Source organism: Strigops habroptila, chromosome 2 (assembly GCF_004027225.2).
Source record: "Strigops habroptila isolate Jane chromosome 2, bStrHab1.2.pri, whole genome shotgun sequence".
NCBI lineage: Eukaryota > Metazoa > Chordata > Aves > Psittaciformes > Psittacidae > Strigops > Strigops habroptila.
The window spans coordinates 55,824,761-55,843,862 of record NC_044278.2 but is presented as its reverse complement, the minus strand read 5'-3'; the positions used below and the strand labels follow the sequence as shown (position 1 = coordinate 55,843,862).

The window sequence follows — 19,102 nt, the reverse complement described above, 5'->3', positions numbered from 1 at the left end:
ATAACCATCAATGGACAATAAACTTTATGGTCTAATTGTGTTCCTCATTGAAAAATAATTCTACCTTTTTTTAATTTTCTGCCATCTGAATTTAATAACAAGCTCTCTCCTTTTTGTATTCAGTGGGGACACATCTAGAGGCATTCGTGCCTCCTTCTTGATGTCATGCGTTAACTTGAAAACCGTTGTCAACACCTCTCAGTCTTTTTTCTGAAAATAAGCTGTCCCAAACTTTTCAATCTCTCTTCATACAGATGTGGTTTCTGAATCCAGCCATTCCTGTCATTAATCTCTCAGCTCTCTCTATTCTCAATTTTTTAAAATAAGACAGCTGGCGATGAGCACCATGTCTTAGGTGACAGTGCCACTTTGTAATGGAATTGTTACATATTCAGGCTTATTTTCCCATCCTTGTTGTTCTAACAATTAATTTGATTTGAATTGATTTTCTGGCTGCTGCAGCCCTTTGGATGGCAAGGTATTCAGTGTGCTCCTAGAGTTCTTACAACTTTAATTTAGACTCTGGGAAGCTGTTCGAATAACTCAGAGTCTCTCACCCACTGTGCATCACACTGATCAGCACCAAAGAAGTGACAAGGATCTACCAGTCAATTATTTAAGATTTTGCAAGTAATCACAGATACCAAATAAACTCCTGATAGGTGAGATGTTTTAGATTATCACCGCTGAGTAGTAGGGTAGGTGTGAGATGGATAAAGGTATTAAGACACTTGGAAACAAGGATTTCAAACACCTTTCATTTCTGCTGCACGCCTAAATCTCCTAGAGGAAAAGGTCTGGAATAGCTGCATAGTATAGCTGAATGGCAATGCTCACCTCAGTGAGATCTGTTCTTTAGGGAAGGATCATAAGAATGTGAAAGCATTGTCTTGGAAAAAAACCATTCTTTCCCAAGGACGATTGTCTTTAGCCCTGCTGTAACAGCCATGGCATTCTGCCACCTGACTCCCAGGCTCAGTTATGTTTCATCAGTGACTAGACACAAGATACCTAGTCTCATGAGACATGAGAAAACTCAAGCAAAATCAGACCTTGAGCCATATAGATTATATACCCCCAAAAGTATCTGCTTCTCCATTATAGGTGTGCTTTCTTTTTAAAAAGTAGTTAATTCAATAGCACATTGCAAGGGGAAAACAAGTTCTCTCAGATCACCTAGAAATGCTAATGTCTTGAATCACACCTAGCCATAATGCCAGGCTATTCATTTCAAACAATATCTGACATCTCATTGAAACAAGCTGTTATGCAAGCAATGGTAATCCTTCAAATTTAATGGAATTTCTGAATTTAGTACCACGTGTCTGCATTGCCACCTCATCTTTATTTCAAAAGCAAAGATTGAGAAAAAAACACTGTCAGGAGAACCTTTTTGACTTAGAGTACCAACCTAGGTGTCAATTGGTTTGAGAGAAGCACTACGTTTTGAAGATTTACAGAAATGCTATCTTTTATTATTATTTCAAACACAGTAGGTGAGATTAATATCTAGTGAGATGCAAATTAAAGTAAAAAATTAAAGAACTATGTTCAGTGGAAGGACATACGGATATAGAAAAATATTAAAGAAGTCTGTCATAGGTAATCTGACTTTTTTGTTGCTGTAATAATTTGTTATTATGCATATCTTCAGTACTGCTGTTCTACTAACTCCCTTTTCTTGGCAATGTTCATCTTATAAGCCCACGGAAGGGAATTCAGAAGCCTGTGCACATGCTGTGCATGTTATAAATATCAGCTACTATAGTGTTTAACTTCAGCTGCATTTTTTTTTTTTGTATTTCAGCAATCATAATGATCATGATGGTGTAGTTTTGATGAGCATGTAGGCTTCCTCTGCATCAAGCATCTGTATCTACGCAAAGGACCTATTTCAGCCCTGGGAAATGGAATTTGAGTGTATGAGTTGCATAGTAATCCAAATTGAGATGGGTGTCAGATTCCCTGAGCGAGTTGCCTGCACAAGCAGGGAAGAAGGAGAGGGAAAGCAAACTCAGCATAGCCACCTTTCTGTATTCCAACCCAGGGACAGGGAGTGGGTGAGGGTTTTACTTTGTTTTCTCACCCACCAAAAGAGCTGGTGTGTTAGAAAATGCAGATTTTAGTATGTGTAGCTGCCCCCTCAGGCAGAGAGACTGGGTAATGGATCACAGTGGCTTCCCAGCCCTTGCTCTGGAACAGCACACTTACACGCTTCCTTCCCTGCATCTCATGGCAAAGTCATAACTAACTGAATAATCTCCTGAGGCTGAGCTGCATCAGCATTGCCAGGGCCTTCACTCTATCATTAAATATCCTGTGCTCCAGCCACAGGACAGATTTGTTTTGCAACTGCTCTTCCCTGAAAGTTTTCTGATTATATATTGGATATAGAAAGAATGCAAGGAATACTCAAGAGACACCTTTCCTCTGATATTTAAAAACAGGCAGTCAAGTCAGTCATTGCTTTTAAAGTCTCCAGGGGATTTTTGTTCTTGGGTTTGTTTGTGGGTTGTTATTCTTCAATATGGTTTTAATTGAAAATCTAACAGTATTTGGCTGACTGGAACGAATTTTTGCCTTCAGCTATTACTTCCTCATGTTTTATACAAACTCTGCTATAAGCAGTCTACACTAAGGGTTAGACTTTTAAGCCCCCTTTGTAGTTAAAACGTACTTCATATTACACTTATACATAGCACTTAGCTGAAGCAATCTGCTAGGCAGTCTATGCAGCAGCATCAACATCTACCTCTCCATATGTCATAACTCAGTTTGAAAATGTAGCTTGGCTTCATTATAACACAGATGAGCAGCAGGTGCCAGCTCACTATAAGATGCCAAGTCTGAAAAAAAGTGGATATTCACTCTTAAAATTCTCTTGAATCTGCACAGTTATAAAGGAAGCATGCCTTATGAAATGATCTCTTCAAAGCATCTGTAGCCATTATAACCTCCTATAAATAGCTCTCACGAATATCTTAATCTCATTAAAAAGTGAGGAGAAACATAGGCCCAAACTAATTCCCCAGAAACTGGATGACATTTTTTAAAGAGAAGTGAATTAAGGGGTCTCCAAGCACCAGAAGCATCTGCACCACCAGAAAGAAAAAGCTATGACTGCCTCTTCATGTAGAGGGAGGACATTTACACAGTGTCCTCTCACATGTGCCATCGTGTTTGAAGTGAGGAGAACTGCAGCTAATTAACATCTCTGACTTGTTAATTAGCATCTCTGGAAACATGAGAAATATATGCTTTTCTTTTAATAATACAATGGCTTAGAGGCTCAAAATAGTTAAGTATCACAACAGGAAGCATTGTGGAGCAAATGGCAGTATATAGAGGCATCAGGAAGAGAGGAGGGTACTGGGCTTTTATAAAGGTGCCAATAAGCACTTAAAAACCAGTAACCACTCTCATGTTCTCACCAAGGCAAATGAAGCATTGTGAACATCCCACTTCCTCTCTACCACTGCACAGCAGAAGACAGAGGCAATTTCTCTCTTATCACCTAGTTCCTCAGCATGCCATTTCTCTGATTCTTTGCACCCAGATATGGGGGTGGCTGAACTGAAGGGTGAGTCAGTTTAAGTTGTATATGTCTACTGATTAAAAAGAAAAAGAAATTAAAAAAGGAAAAAAAAAAAGAAATAAAAAAAGGGGGTGGTGCTTTCATGCAGTGATACTTTCTCATCCTAGCCTCTTGTGGAAAGGCTCTGTTTTCTGAGGTGGAGAAACTGGTTTCATATGCCAGTCTAATTTATTTAAGTGTGCTGCTGGTAGCAAATGTGTATTTCAGCCCCATTCTCACGCTTTGTCTAACATGCAGCCTCATTCATGGATGTCCACTGAACTTTACTGGTGAGAGGAGAGTTACTTTAGTGGTGGGAGGGCTGCTGCATTATTTGCTTTGCTGTGAGATAGCATTCCAGTTACTGTTATTTCCTTCCTTTGAATGTTTATTTTACCAAACCAGCTGAAAAGCCAGGACAGTTATTATTCTGTGCATGAGCACATTCAGGCTGCCAAGTTAGCAGACATGTGAGGGAGACTTTTTGTAAAAAGAGGCAGGATTTGCCACATACAGACAGTTGGCTTCATTACAGGTGATGTTATTTCTCTCCAAGGTGTGGAGACCTTTCTGTGAAAGGCGTGGGGACCCTGTGCAAGCAGTCCTGGACTTCAATAACTGCTTTCAAAAGAAACAGGAAACTGTGGACAGTACTCAGTTTTTCAACATATTCAGGTTCCAGCTTGAACTTTATCCTGTTCTTTTCTCAGTGGGTTTTACTTCCAAAGAGAAAAAAATGCTGACCCCTGTGCCCATATCACCTTACATTCTTCTGGTTGTTCTGGCATATGAAATATAAGTCAAGGAGCATATTTTGGACTGTAGAGCACTCCTTGCTCTCCCCTTTCATTCGTGAATTGATTCTTGCCATCTTGATTTCCTTGCTTTAAAAGCCTGCTCCTGGCAAGCAAGGAGAGGCAACACTAGGGCAGGCAAAGTCAGCAGTAATCTGCTCTCTGGGGCAGCAGCGTGCATATTTCTGGTGGCCCTTTTGCCTGTGCCAGAGCCTTGGAAAGCTTGTACAAGACTTAAAGACCTAGACCAACCATCTGAGCCTCTTGTATTTGAGTAACTTTAACCCATGTTTCTGAGAGGGCTCTCTCCCCTGAGACATTGGCTAGGTGTTTTGGAGCTTGGCTTCCTGTCCTGGAGGCATGTCAAACCATAGCTGCCTCTAGCACCTTCATCAATCTGTCCTCAGTGAAAGAGCAAACAGAACGAAGAGCACTTGCAGTAGGGCTCTAAATACCCAGCAAGAGGAGGAGTCAGGTGGGAGAAAAAGGAGATAATTAAAATGTATACCTCTTCCAAAATACCTTCAGGGAAAGGCAATTCTATAGTCTGAAAAAAAAATCCAGGACTAAAATTCAAGACAAAGGTAGAAGACCAAAAGGGTTAAGGTAATGTAAATGGAGAAGACTTGGTGTCAGCTGTGATCTGGTTGGAGCACATTTTGAATCATCTTCAGATGAATGTAATTGCATGAAACAAGAGTGTGTCATGGGAATGTCAGCCATTGCAGTTGAAAAAACCCAAGCTTGCTAAGAAGCAGAAAGCAATGTTCAGGAAGCCTCTGTGATGACAGATTTTCACCTGTTGGTAGGCTGAAGAATGAGATCCCCTACTTGTCAGTGTCCCTGGGTAAAGCCATTTGAGAAGTCTAAGGCTCAACTAAATATAGCATCTGCCAAATCACTGGGTGGTAGCAGGGAAAGATCTTTTGGGAAGGATACTAAAATAACCATAAGTAGCTAACTGCTGGAGATATATGTGACAAAGGCAACACAAAGGAAATGATATACTACAGTATTTTTTATTACAGGAGCAGTGAAACTAATGGAGACCAATATTCCAAGGGTGTACAACTTCAGGATGAGAGTGGCCTTTCTCTGTTCCTTAATAAGGCTGTAGTCTTTTTCCTCCTTGGGGGACATTATTAGAAACGTTTTCCCTGTTTGGGAGATTTTTACAGAACATATTAATATGTGAGGCTTACTTTCTTCTGACAGATTTCAATAAAATTGTTGAACGGGTGCAAATGTTATTGGAGCAAGGACAGATACATAACACACACATAAATATAGACAATGGATATAATAACATAAGCCTCATCTCCTAAGCACACCAAGCTAAAAAATATTTAATTACTCTAATTTGGCACACAGACATATGAAGCAAAAACTGCTGAGGTTTTAATTTCTGACTGGGAATTTTTTTTGTTTTTTTAATAGTTGTCAGTATGATTTGTACAGGGCCTGAAATAGCCATGAAATGGCGCTCATGCATTTTTCAGGAGAACAGTCTTCAGACAGGTGCTAGGACATGAAGAGTAACAAGAGTGCAGAACAGTGGGGAACCTAGGAAAAAATCCTGAAATTTGACCTTTTCAGAAATTCCAAAAAAGGAATTTTCACAGGTAGTCTCTTGCACAAGGAGTCTCACTGTTTTATAATGATTTTTTTTTTCTTTTCCTAAATATAAACACACAAACAACAGTTTTTAAAAAAGGTTTTCCAGCTGGTTATACAGACAACATATTCTTTCAGAAATGTGGATGCACATTTTACAAGAACAAATAATTCTGACAGAACCTGGCAACTACTTTATGAAACTGGCATCATTGCCATTTTTACGGCTGCAGGAAAGGTAGTTTCACTGTGAAACAGCCAAGGGCCAGAAAGCACCTTTGTCTAGGACAGGGCTGCCAGGGTCCCAGGGCTGCTGCTTGGAGCATCCTTGCAGCCATGACATTTGGGGTTTTTTTGAGTGGTGGCAGCTGCCTGATGGCCTGGAAGAACTTGGGAACCTGTAGCCTCTGGACGATTAGAGCTATTGGAGGCAGTTGTGTTGTGTGTTGAGGCACAGTACTGCTGCTTTATGGCTGTAGCAGAAAATGAAGCAGCACAAAACTATGTACGGTTGGTGCATAGACTTAGTTCAGATAGTACCGTGTTTTGAAACAAGGTACTGAAGAACTTGATCTTAATACTTCTCAGTTAACTACAGGCAAAGCTATCTATGAACCTAAAAGCTGAGGAATACTGCACCACAAGGAAAACTGAAATGCATGAAAGAAGTACAGCTGATGTCTTTGCTTTATCAGGCAAAAATATTAGTCAGTTGTCTTCTTCAGCCTTACGTCCACCACAGCTCTTCAATTTTAGAGCAATAACTGATCATCTGAGGAGATTTAGGTAATGGTTAGCATCTTGGACCAGAAACTGAGAAAGAAACTAAAACAGGCGACTCAGAATTTACCCTATTGTGTACTGTAAGTTACTGAGATTTACAGTCACTGTGGAGATCTGGGGAGGACAGTAAAAGATTGTGACTCCTCAGAAGCTTTAGAAAGAATGTTTTCGCTGAGCTAAAGTAAAGCTAACCAAAATAACAGTTTCATGTGCTTGAAATAACATACCTGAACAAGATATTAAGGCATTGAGATACGCAGACACATCACAGAAAGGTTGCTGTGATGAATATGTGTATTTCAAAAGGCAGAAAAAGGACACAAAGAATACTTGGACTGGTGCACTACACAGGAGCACCAGCTAATATCCATCAGCAGTATCCTGAGACCAAATGAGATACAAATGCTAGAATGTGGGGGGGGGAGGGCAGTGGTGGTGGTGTGTGGGGAGGGAAACGTTAACAGGGGAAGTGACAGTCATGAGATGCTTGGAAAGTAAATGACAAACCAAGGCATTGATAAATGCTTCCAGAGCACAGGAAGGCCAAATTTAGTGAATGCAAAATTAATATATTTACCAATTCATCGTAACCCTGTTGGTGATGTTTAAATGAAAACGTTTAATTTAAAACTAATTTAATTGAGCATGACTGTAAATATGTCAGTCAACAAAATGCCCTGTTAAACTGAAACTTCATTTTGTCAGATAATTTCTGATGAGCTGTTATTAAGAAAAAGGAGATTACATCTTGGCCATGACTTTTTCAGGAACTGTTCCTTTTGTAAGCATTAGACACAAAAAAGTATGTTAACATTTATCTTTGGTTGCCTAGTCTTGCGTGCTAAGCCAATAATGTGCAGACAAGTCCTAAGGAGCTAAAATTGAAAACTAGCAAAATATTCAAAAAAATAGATATCTCTTTGTCGGTTTACTTCATAGAGCTACAAAAAATTACTTTTTGTGAATTTTAGTGTGTGTGCAAATTACTATAAATGTGTGCAAATGACAATAAATCTACATACAGAATGATAATAACCATATGAATAAGCGGATACCACTCATTTCCTTGTAATTGCTGATAGACTGAAAAAAAAATTACTAGAGAAACCTAGTCAGAAATAACTCATTTTGATTTTCCATTGTCACTTTGCATGTGAAGTTACACTGTGGTATAAAACAGAGAAATGAGTCTCTCAACAAAAAAAATGTTTGTATGGGCTTTTTTTTTTTCAACAGCAGCAATGTTATTGCACAAATCTTTTAAAAGCTAAACCTGCTTAATCTCAGGCTTAATGAAATTTTCTCTTTACTTCTGAGTGTATGTTGCAAATTCTTGACTTATTCTATGAAATGGTAATACTCAGATGCTGTGTTTTCAGTTTTGAGTATTCTGTTGTTTTATCATCCATTCATGATGCATTCTGAGAAGACCTATTAAAAAGTCATAATAATCTTGTATGGAAATCTTTAATTCATAACCTGCTTCCATTAATGCTATGTTGACTGAGCACAGTACATTTCTGATCACTTCTGTAAAGACATAGGCTTTGCTGGTGTAGCTCCTGTGAAGCTTAAAATGGGTTTCATGGCAATTCAGAAAAAGCATTGTTGTTACCTACATTTTCATTTTCATGGATCTGAAAATGTACAGTTCAGGCTATGGACTATGTAAGCTGAATATATAACTACAATGACTTTTGTGGTTATAATTGAAATTGGATAGAAAATTTCTGTACATGGGACAATGTGGATAAGTTTTAGTATATTTCTAACCCAAGAAGTTGGGCACTGATAGATAGGTAGATGCTAATACTTCTGTGGATGCTATTACTATCTCTTTGCAACAGCTACCTTCAAGTTGTGAATATATATTTTTTAAATCTATTGTTATTATTATTATTTTGTATGAGAATACAAAGTCTTCTTGCCTGCCTTTAAAAATTCAGGCTATTCCTTACCAGTTCTTTTTTATTTACTTTGTACAACAAATAGCTTATATTTACATGTTGATAATAGTATATTTCTAATCGTAATATTCTATTATTTTACTACTAATGAATATCCTTCTTTTAATTGCACTCATTCTTAACATATACTACTAATTATTAAGTAGCAGAACTAAGAATGTTTAGCATAATCTGTAAATACTGTCAAGTAATTGTGAAAAACACAAAATGAGTCCTTAGTGCTAAAAAAATCTTCATATCAAGTGTTGAAATAAAGAGCTAGGATAGATTACTTGTCAATGAAAGCAAGAAACCTGTAAGGAAATTATGTTCTTTCCATTCCTCCCCACTTGTATCTACTGAAAAACTTTACAGGTGTCTTCTTTCATTTCCTGTGCAAATTACAGCTGTGGTGTTTACTTTACTAGAGCTCTGAGTCTCCATCAGAAGCTCTGCTTGTTCATTATATGTTTACAGATGAGCCAAAACACATTTGCTCAGCACTTTGTCTAACAAAGCAATGGATGAAGTAAACGTTATCTTTCTCATCAGGATAGTCTTAAGGAAATCTTAGTAGTCCTACAAGAAGGATACAGTTATTGCCTTTAAAGGGGTAAAGGCAAGATTAATTAATCTTGTAATGTCTAGTACAGTTTAAATTTATACTGAGCATTTATGAGTTATTTTTAGTTCAATTCACATTTATTTGTGTTAAAGATCTTCGATGGAATGTGCTCCATTTAATGCGCACAGCTATTCTGTCCCCAAATTTGAGATGCCCAGCATAGTCAGTAGAAAAAAACCCAGTATTTTTAGAGTCCTCTAGAGAATGATATTCCACTTATGCTGGGGTGTTTGAACTCAGGTGGCCAGCCTCTTTTGGTGGCACTGCTGTCCATCCTGCTTATAAGGAATTTCAGCACTTGCTTTAGAAGGGCTATGTTACTAAGCACTTTCAATATAACTGCAATTTAAATAAATGGAAGAGGAGGGCTGCATCCTGGCTATAGAGAATGTCAGGAGACCAAAGAATTGCAGATTTGATAGATAATTGCTTTAATACACTGAGAGGTTTGTGTTCCTCTTTGTCCAAAGCAAATCCTACTATGTTTGGTTTTAAATTGTGATGCCAAGATCTTTGGCTTGCTCTGGTTTATCCAAATATTTTTAATCTGCTCTATTGTTACATTGTTGGCTTCCTCTTTTTCTTAAGGTTGAATTAAAAATCAACTTCTATACAGAAAATTGTGAGTGATTGCCATGACCTACATCTTCCTGAGATACTACTTGAGTATGCAACCACTCAGACTTTGCACATCTAAGCAAAAATCCTGGGAAGCACCTCAAAATTTGCCCTCAGCACATCCATCACAAAATTCATGTTTAAATAGACATGAGAAAATCTTACATACAGCTTAATATTCTTCAGTAGTCAGTTACAAACTGTGAAGTGATTTTTCTCTTTTCACTTGAGTTCATGCAGTCAGCCAAACACAAAATTTTAGCTGCTAAAATATTAATTTTTCACTGTTTGTTTTCTATTACAGAACTCAATATACATATTTAGAAGTACAAAAATGAGGCAAATCTCTTGGCAGTAGCACATAGCTCTTGAATTCTCAGCATCATTCAGTCATTGTTGCAGACTACATGAAGTCCATGTAAAAGAAGGGAGAAAAGATGAGACTGCCAGCTAGTCAAACCTCACACCAAATCCTCCAGAAAACAGCAAGTGCTCAGGTGAAACCTCCCATCTCTATGCAGAGATGGCCATGGTATATAAGATCTAAGGTAGAGCAAAGCAGTAGCACAGGATTCCAGCAGACTCTGGAAGGCCATCTCTTTGCCATACATCTCTGAAAATTTTCTCTTACATGGTACCACTGTCTGCAGTCTCACAGCCAGTAGAAACATGAGGCTTGGTCTACAGTACCAAAAACTATTTAAACCACATTATGAATAAAGTCTTGGGCTATTATTTGTAATGGCACACAAAATTGAAGCATCATAAGATCATTATGAAATAGCTATGTTAACAATTAAAAATCAGTCCAGAGAGGTAGAAAATTAAGTTCTGTCTGGCATCTTTGTTTATAAGCAGACAACTTGTAAATATGTGGAAAATAGAATGAGTACATATTCCAGAATCATTCAGATCAGGAGAGAACTTGAGATAAGAAAACCAATTTTGGGACTTTCATTTTTCTCCTCAAGGCATTGGCATTGCAAGGAAGCAAGGGTAAAATCTTTATGTTGTTCCACACGTAAGAGAACAGGAGGTTTGGGTGAAGTATCCATTCTGTAAAAAGCATGAAGAAGACTGTATATGACTAGGTAAGGTTTATGTATATGACTAGGTAAGGTTTATATATATGTCCTAAGTATACTGATCTGTGCAAGAACTCTCTCCTTACAGAAGATACAACTTGTATGTAATAAGCGTGGAGAGAGATGAGTCTATTTGCCATTAATGACATTAGGAATGGGGATGCAGTATAACTATATCAGAGGAATCTGAACATTTGTCTGGTGATCTATTTACCAGAGGAATAATATGTGATGCCGTGAGTTCATTCCAAAAGCTAGGCTACCACATAATGTATCAGTAGATTGTCTCATCATTCTAGCACTTCTCTCAAAAACAGAATTAGTCCCGGGTAAATGATAATTAAGCATTATTGTTTATGATGGTGACTGGATACCCTAGTTCTTAGCCAAAATGATATCACAACCATATTAAAGCACATTTTTAGATAGAAAAAGTTTGTTCTCTTCAATGGGAGATGTATCCTTTAATTTCAGGGCAGTATTAGATCCATTATTCTGCAGTCAGGGTTATGTTGGTTGATTTTTTTTCATGAGTTAATGTACTGTTAATAAGGTGTCAATTACTGATGCAATCAAACAGGGCAAAGAATAATGTTTGTAATTGCTGTAGTTATCACCTAAGTGCAATTATCTACAACTACTGAAATAAATCACTTCAGGTTTTAAAGCTATCTTTACAGCATTCATGTTTATCTCTTTTTTTTTTTTTAGAGCTGTCTTTTAAAAAAACTCACCGTTTTTCTTTATTTTTTAAATCAGTGAGTGAGAAAAAAACCTACTCAGCTTCATTTGTGGGCAGAGAGAACTCAATATGCATTCAATTACCAGTATGAATAATGTTTTCCATAGGTCTTAAGAAAACAATTAAATGTCTTTATTCTCTTTTCCAGCTTCTTCATCAATCTACCCTAATGGGTTCCCTCTGAAAAGACATAGTTTTCTATATCCCCTGATTTTTACTTTTTTTTTTATTTGAAACTAATCGAACTAAAACTTTGCTCTTTCTGCCATCTCATAGTGCTTAATAAGTGCATGCAATTGTGAAATCTAATGTAGCATAATTTTTAATAGGGGAACTTCCAGGATTCTCCTTCTTACAAGAGCACACACCTTCTGAGAACAAAACCTGGATAGATGCAAGACTAGATCTAAGAAACCTCTTCCTCCAAAATGTTGAGGTTTGGATTAAAATGCAGTTTTCTTGCCAACAAACTAGCATTTACAAAGACTGCTAACAAGAAAAAGAGCCCAGGCAGCTTCTGCAGAAGCATATGAGTTCTCATCCACAATACCAGAGAAAGGTTTGGTTTTCAGATCAAGATCTTTCCCGATTTCGAGTGTATAGCTAACACCACTAGAAAAGCAAAACCTTCCCAGAATCTGGCTATGTTTTTCTAATATATACTCCTGTGACAAATATCAGCCCCTTGGCAGATACCTATCATAGAAACATAGAATCACAGAATCATAGAATGGGTTGGGTAGGACGGGACCTTAAAGATCATCTAGCTCCAACCCTCCTGGGCAGGGACACCTTCCACTAGACCAGGTTGCTCAAACCCCTGTCCAGCCTGGCCTTGGACACTTCTAGGGATGGGGCAGCCACAACTTCTCTGGGCAACCTGTTCCAGTGCCTCATCACCCTCATAGTGAAGAACTTCTTCCTAATATCTAATCATCTCTTATATCTAATCATCTCACCTCTTTCAGCTTAAAGACATTCCCCTCGTTCTATAACTACATGCCCTTGTAAAAAGTCCCTCCACAGATTTCTTGTAGTCCCCCTTTAGGTACTGGAAGACTGTTACAAGGTTTCCCCTGAGCCTTCTCTTCTCCAGGCTGAACAAGCCCAACTCTCTCAGCCTGTCTTCATAGAAGAGGTGCCCTTTGATCGTTCTTGTGGCCCTCCTCTGGACTCTCTTTAACAGGTCTGTGTCCTTCATATGTTGGGGGTCCCAGAGCTGAACACAGTACTCCAGGTGGGATCTCAGGAGATCGGAGCAGAGGGGCAGAATGCCTTCCCTTAACCTACTGATCACGCTTCTTTAGGTGCAGTCCAGCATACGGTTGGTTCCCTGGGTTGCAAGCACACCTTGCCAGCTCATGTTGAACTTCTCATCAACCAGCTTAACTGAACTGATCCTTTCTTGCCTGCTTCCCCCACATTTTCAGCTTTGCTGCTGCTTTCATTAACTCCTCATTGCATGCTCTGAACATCCAAATTTTTCCAAGGCTGGGAAGGAGAGATGAACTTTCTTGTTGTATTATTCCTTCTGCTACAAGATGGGTCTCCCTGTGTTACATGTGAATACAAAGTGTGGGGAACCAGCAGTAAAATTAACTGGTTTCACAGAGGGAGAGAAATATGTCTGGAGGAATGGAAGATGTTGGGGTTTTTCCATGCCTTTCTATCTTTCCATATCCTGGATACACTTCTAAAGAAGGTTTTTTAGACATAAACTAGTTCTTCAAGTGATCTGTGTCCTTTTTGACATGACCCTTTGTCCTGGTTTTGGCTGGAATAGAGTTAATTTTCTTCCTAGCAGCTGGTGAGGTGCTGTGTTTTGGCTTTAGTCTGAGAACAGTGCTGATAACACACCAATGTTTCAGTTGTTGCTAAGTAGCACTTACCCTGATCAAAGATTTGTCAGTCTCTCTTGCTCTGCCAGTGGGGAGGGAACTCAGCCAGGACAGCTGGCCTAAACTAGCCAAAGGGGTATTCCGTACCACAGCATGTCATGCCCAGTATATAAACTGGGAGGAGTTGCCCAGAGGGACTGATTGCTGATTGTGTCGGGCTGGGTATCAGTCAGTGGTGAGCAATGGTATTGTGCATCACTTGTGTTTTCTGAATTTTCATTTCTCCTTATTTTTGTTGTTCCCTATTATTATTACCAGTATTGTTATTGTTGGTATTATTTCTATTCTCATTATATTTTACTTAACTTCAATTATTAAACTGTTCTTATCTCAACCGGCGGGTTTTATATTCTTCCGATTCTCCTCCCCATCCCACCCAGGAGTGGGGAAGAAGGGAGGGGACAGTGAGTGAGCGGCTGCGTGGTGCTTAGTTGACAGCTTAAACCATGACACCCCTTTCCTGCTATCTTCTTTCTGTCTCTACTCACTTCCTAAAATAGACCTGTTGTCGCAGAAAAGAAGGTAAAACAAAGAAATCAAGCATTGATCTAAGATGCTCAGACCAACAACAGCATTGAGGAAATCAGTGTTAGAGGTAGTATGCACTAACAGGCATGGATACATCAATAGTTGTATTATGGAAGTTGCTGGGTTTAAATCAGTGTTGACTCCTGTAGCAGATGTGTTTCAGGGCCACTTGACACCATTTCTCACAGCTATCTTGTAATTGCATATGCCTCTCATCAAGCCTTGAGATGTTTCTGGCCTTGACCATTTCTCCAGCACTTTGGTGGAGGCTTCAGCACAAATCGCTCAGTCTCCCTAGAAAGTGAAGCACTATGAACTTGAAGAATTAAGTTTAAGTATTTTTAACCTGTCAATTATAAATTGTATCATGGTGATGTGAGAAGATGTGGTAACATGAATTCATTTATTCCAATAACAAAAGGAAAATAAAACAAACTCCAGAGAACCTCACAGGTTGTCCTGACAATTTCGCTTTCTGTTATAATGTGTTCACCTCCAAAACAGCAAAAACTGCGTTTATTGTTTATCCATATTTGCATTATTGGAGTTCAAGTCTGTGGTGCTCTTTGAAAATGTATGTGTTTAAGCCTATGAGTAAAGCAACAAAGGTACCGAACATTTGTGTTACTGGAAAAGCCATTAAGTATGTTTGGTGAAAGTAAACAGGAGGTATTAAATAGAAAATTTCTGCTGAGCTCTTAAAGAAATATTTTCAACCAGATTTGTTCTTGAATTGATTTTACAAAGGCATGTAGTACCAGTCTTACAAAAAGCTAGATGGTCAAGGTGCTTTTTAAAAGTCTTAGACATGGTGGTATATAAATCTAAAACCTGCAGAAGACGTGAATAGCTACAGCACAGCCTACAAAATAGCAATCAGGCCAAAAAGTAGGAGAATTTAAAGGCAATCAAGTAAATTCATGGGAGGGATAATGAAGGTGTTGACACAGGCTTTGGTTGAGAAGATCCGGAGTTACAGGTTGCCAGAACTTGGATGGCTGTAATGCAGAACACACACGTGGTTGTCTTCTTCCCAAGCCATTCCCCTAGCTGTCTTACCAGCACCTGCTGGAAAACCTCCAGGACCTCCTGGAGCCTTACCCTGCAGGAGTATGGATATTCTTACATAACCTAAAACAACCTGACAGAGTAAATACACTTGATAGCAAATTGTTTAATGTGGATGTCTTGAATCCACAAGGTCAAGAATATAAGATAATTTACTGCCATTTGTCATGCTGGGAAAGTGAAAGAAACCAGATATTTCTATAGATAATATACTCCTAGTTATGTTGTGGGCTGAACAGCAGAGGTTGCATTTGCTTGTGGAAGTAATGAATTCTCCAGTTCTGATATTTTCTATAGTGAAAGATATATTTCTATAATGAGGGATAGAAGCAATTAGTCTGTATACAGGAAATATTTTATATCGCTGAAAGAAGAACCATCACAAATAGTCCATTTTATAAGTTAAATGAATCCTGAGTGATATGCTGTCCAAATAGATATGTCATTATTCCATAAGAAATATTATGTCTTTTAAATTAATTGAGAAGTGAAGTCACCTGGCACTGGAGCAGAACATAATAGCAGTTATTTAACAGGTTGAAACAACTCCCATTGAATCACTAGTACTTATCTCCTTTGATGTAAGTAACCCAACTGTTGTAAGAGCAGATGTTAGTGACTGTAGATTAAGGGAACTACTAGTGAAAGGGAAGGATGTTGTCCTGAAGTCAGTTGCTTACTGTTTAAAGATGATGAATTATACAGAAAGTAGTTCTGAAATTGAACCTGTCTCTTCTTAGGCACAAATATAGGAATAATCCTGAAGGATGAGTGTCTTATGAACCTGTTCCTGAATACATGCAGCTCATGTGAGGATAAACGGCTATGCCTTGGATATGATATCAACTTTTCAAGCTTACTGACAGTGTAATGGATTTTTGGTGGGGTGGCCATGGGATGAAAAGAAAGCCAAAAAAAATCAGGAAGAAATTGAATTCAATACTTGTCACAACTTTTTCAGTAAAATTTTGGAAAAAAAATTAAAAAGCTCATCTTGGAACAATATTTTAAAAAAGAAAATCTTTGTTATTTCCAAGATAATTAAAATATTTTTACTTGCAATTGTTATGGTGAAATTTACCTGAGAAAAGGGGCCTCTCTGCCTGCTACAAAACCTGCTAATTAGCGCTTAGGGTCACAAGTTCTGCACTGGGAGTTGTGCAACAGGGCAAGGATTTCCTTTCTTCTGCATCAGGAGGCAAATCACGAGGTACGATTAGGACTCAGACCACATGGAAGCCCCCCATGTGGTCCTGATACTGCTTTGTGGGGAAGAGATAGTTCTGCCACCGCTGTCCAGAGTCAGGGCACAGCCACACCATGCTGTGGCTGCATGGTGAGGAGTCCGTCTGGTGCTTCTTCCCTCCTGAACTGTGGGGAGAAGATATCAAATTCTCTACAGATTAAACCAATTTGAGAAGTCTCAGAGGTAAAATGTAGGGCTTTCCATTAGAAGAAGACATTAGTCGATCAGAAATGTGATCAGGGGGCTCAGTCAAATTGGAGCCAGGCTCGAAAGGACTTCAGAGGATGTAGGGCTAAGGCTCAAAGGCCCTGCAAAGTTTGACTTCTTTCACTGTGCCTCTGCATCCTTTGACATAGTCAGCCAGCCAAAAAAAATTAACCTTTAGATCAGTCTTACAGACTGGCACAGCAGAATTGGCAGCAGATGTACTTGGCAGCAAGAGTTCTCATGGAGAACGGCAGGGCTTGTTTTTGTTACTCAGTTGGGTCCTTCATGGATTATTTCCTTATTTACATTGATGGGAAATATATGAATGTGGCATTTTGAATTAACACATAGTCATTTTCTACAGATTAGAACTAAGGGACTTGTGGGTACTTTTCATGCTGTGTTAGTGAGAGGGATAAATGAGGCCATGCACACCTTACAGCAGTGCCCCAGCAGGATGGAATCTTAAACAAGATGAAGAAGACAGTCATAGGAGGAAAATGTCAAGGATATAGCACCATGAATAGAGTTGTTTTGCAATGCAAATATAAAAAACCATCAGTATCTAATGGGGAAAAAAAATTACTGACAAGACAGTTATATGAACTGGCTATTGTTGTTAGGTTTTTAATTTTCCTTGTAATCTACATCTGCTATTTTAATTATTAGATGAATAAGAATTTATTGTCTTATGCATTAGAGAACAATCTTGTTTTAACTAGCATGGACTCACTGTTGTTTTCTAGGTGGTCTATTATTATGGTTTAGGCTGTTTGAAGATTTGTTGTTAGACTTCTATTGGAAAATGCCATTCTCTAACAAAAAGGAAATTAGATATTGGCATAAGGATTAATTATGACTACTGGGAGCTAAGTTGATAAATGAAGACTTTCAGAAGTTATTTCAGCTGTAGAGATCAGGTGATGTCTCATTAAATATTACAGCCTTTAGAAGTAATATGATGGCTGATCACTTTAAAAATCCCATAGTAATTAAAATTTTGCTTTTTTGCACAATATTGAGCTCATTTCAGAAGTACAGTGGCACACATCACACTAGAACTATTGTCATGTTTAAAACAATCTGTCCTTTTCAATTGTTTACAACTTACACTGGCCCTGGCTCCCCCTGCTTTTTTTTAATTGTTTGCACAGCTTCTTCAGAGTCTACACAAAGTACTATACTTCTCTGTTTGGACCTCAGATTACTACAATCAACTGCATCTCTGAAGAGATCTGCTTCTGATAGAACTGATCTGAATTTCTCTCAATTGGAAAGAAACAACAATTGTGAAAAATCACAGTTTTGCCAGCATTATGAATCTATTTTTTCACGTGCTGTATAACTCTTTAGCTGAATTACGCAACCAAACTCACTGAGAAAGCATCAGGTCAGAAATTTAGGTATTCCCAAATAACTCAATCAGTGAACAGATACTGTTTTGCAGTACCTTTTTCTATGTATGTCATGCGATGTATTCATACATATATATTAATTTCTAGATGGCTACCCTAAAGAGGAAATGATATACAGATGGAGGAAAAACTCTGTGGAGGCTGCTGACCAGAAATCTTGGAGACTCTATCAGTTTGATTTTATGGGTCTCAGGAACACTTCAGAAATTGTGAAAACCTCTGCAGGTAAGAATGATACAAATGGCAGTGCTTGTTTTGAAAAAAAAAAAAAAAAAAAAAAAAAGAAAAACCACAAAAAATCTTCAAAGTATTTGTTCCAACTTTGCTTTCATTCAAGTGCAGTTTGATTTCAATGCGTACCAATGTACAGACTTTTGGTATCTTCTGTACTCTTTCAATAATTTCGCAAACTGAAGAATAAATGTTAACTTGACATGGCTGCTTGTTAGACGCTTGAAGTTACTATATGATTCTCATTCCTGAGCTAAGTTTTTAAACCATTCCTGCATTGAGCTATATGTTTTCAGCATAAATTAAAGAGAAAGATTTTGAGCACAATGGTAGGGTAAGTAAAATTAGACACTTTCAATAGTGTCTAATTATTCAGTCACAAGTTTAGTATTTTTCTGAATAGTTCAAAGACACTCTTCATTTCTAGTTGATAAATGCCTTTGCTACTGACCTTTGCAATTGATTGTAATTAATCTAATGATGCCTATTTTATTTCTTCAGAAATCTTGCTGTTTCAAGAACAGCGACATAGGGAAAAAAGGTATATGGATAGAATACATTATTTGAACTGGATAAATCATCACCAAATTCAAACAATTTTGAATACATGACTTTACAATAAGCTCCATAATTACCATTTGTACGTCTTCTCCCAGCTGCTGAAGGAACCTCCTAGAAGCAACCTTCTGCTTAACTGGTGGTGAATGTTTGAAAATTATTAATTTATT

The 19,102-nt window shown here is 38.1% G+C and overlaps 1 protein-coding gene across 4 annotated transcripts in view; it reads left to right on the top strand.

The window, feature by feature from the left end:
• The window catches only part of GABRG3 (gamma-aminobutyric acid type A receptor subunit gamma3), a 391,763-nt gene that overhangs the window by 245,489 nt on the left and 127,172 nt on the right, over positions 1 to 19,102 (top strand). For all 4 annotated transcript variants that reach the window (XR_003989999.1, XM_030476091.1, XM_030476090.1 and 1 more), the window contains exon 7: positions 18,231 to 18,368. Coding sequence is in view for 3 of the 4 variants with exons in the window: in XM_030476091.1 (XP_030331951.1) it covers positions 18,231 to 18,368 (138 nt within the window). In the remaining variant the exon portion in view is untranslated. The remainder of the gene's footprint in view (positions 1 to 18,230; positions 18,369 to 19,102) is intronic.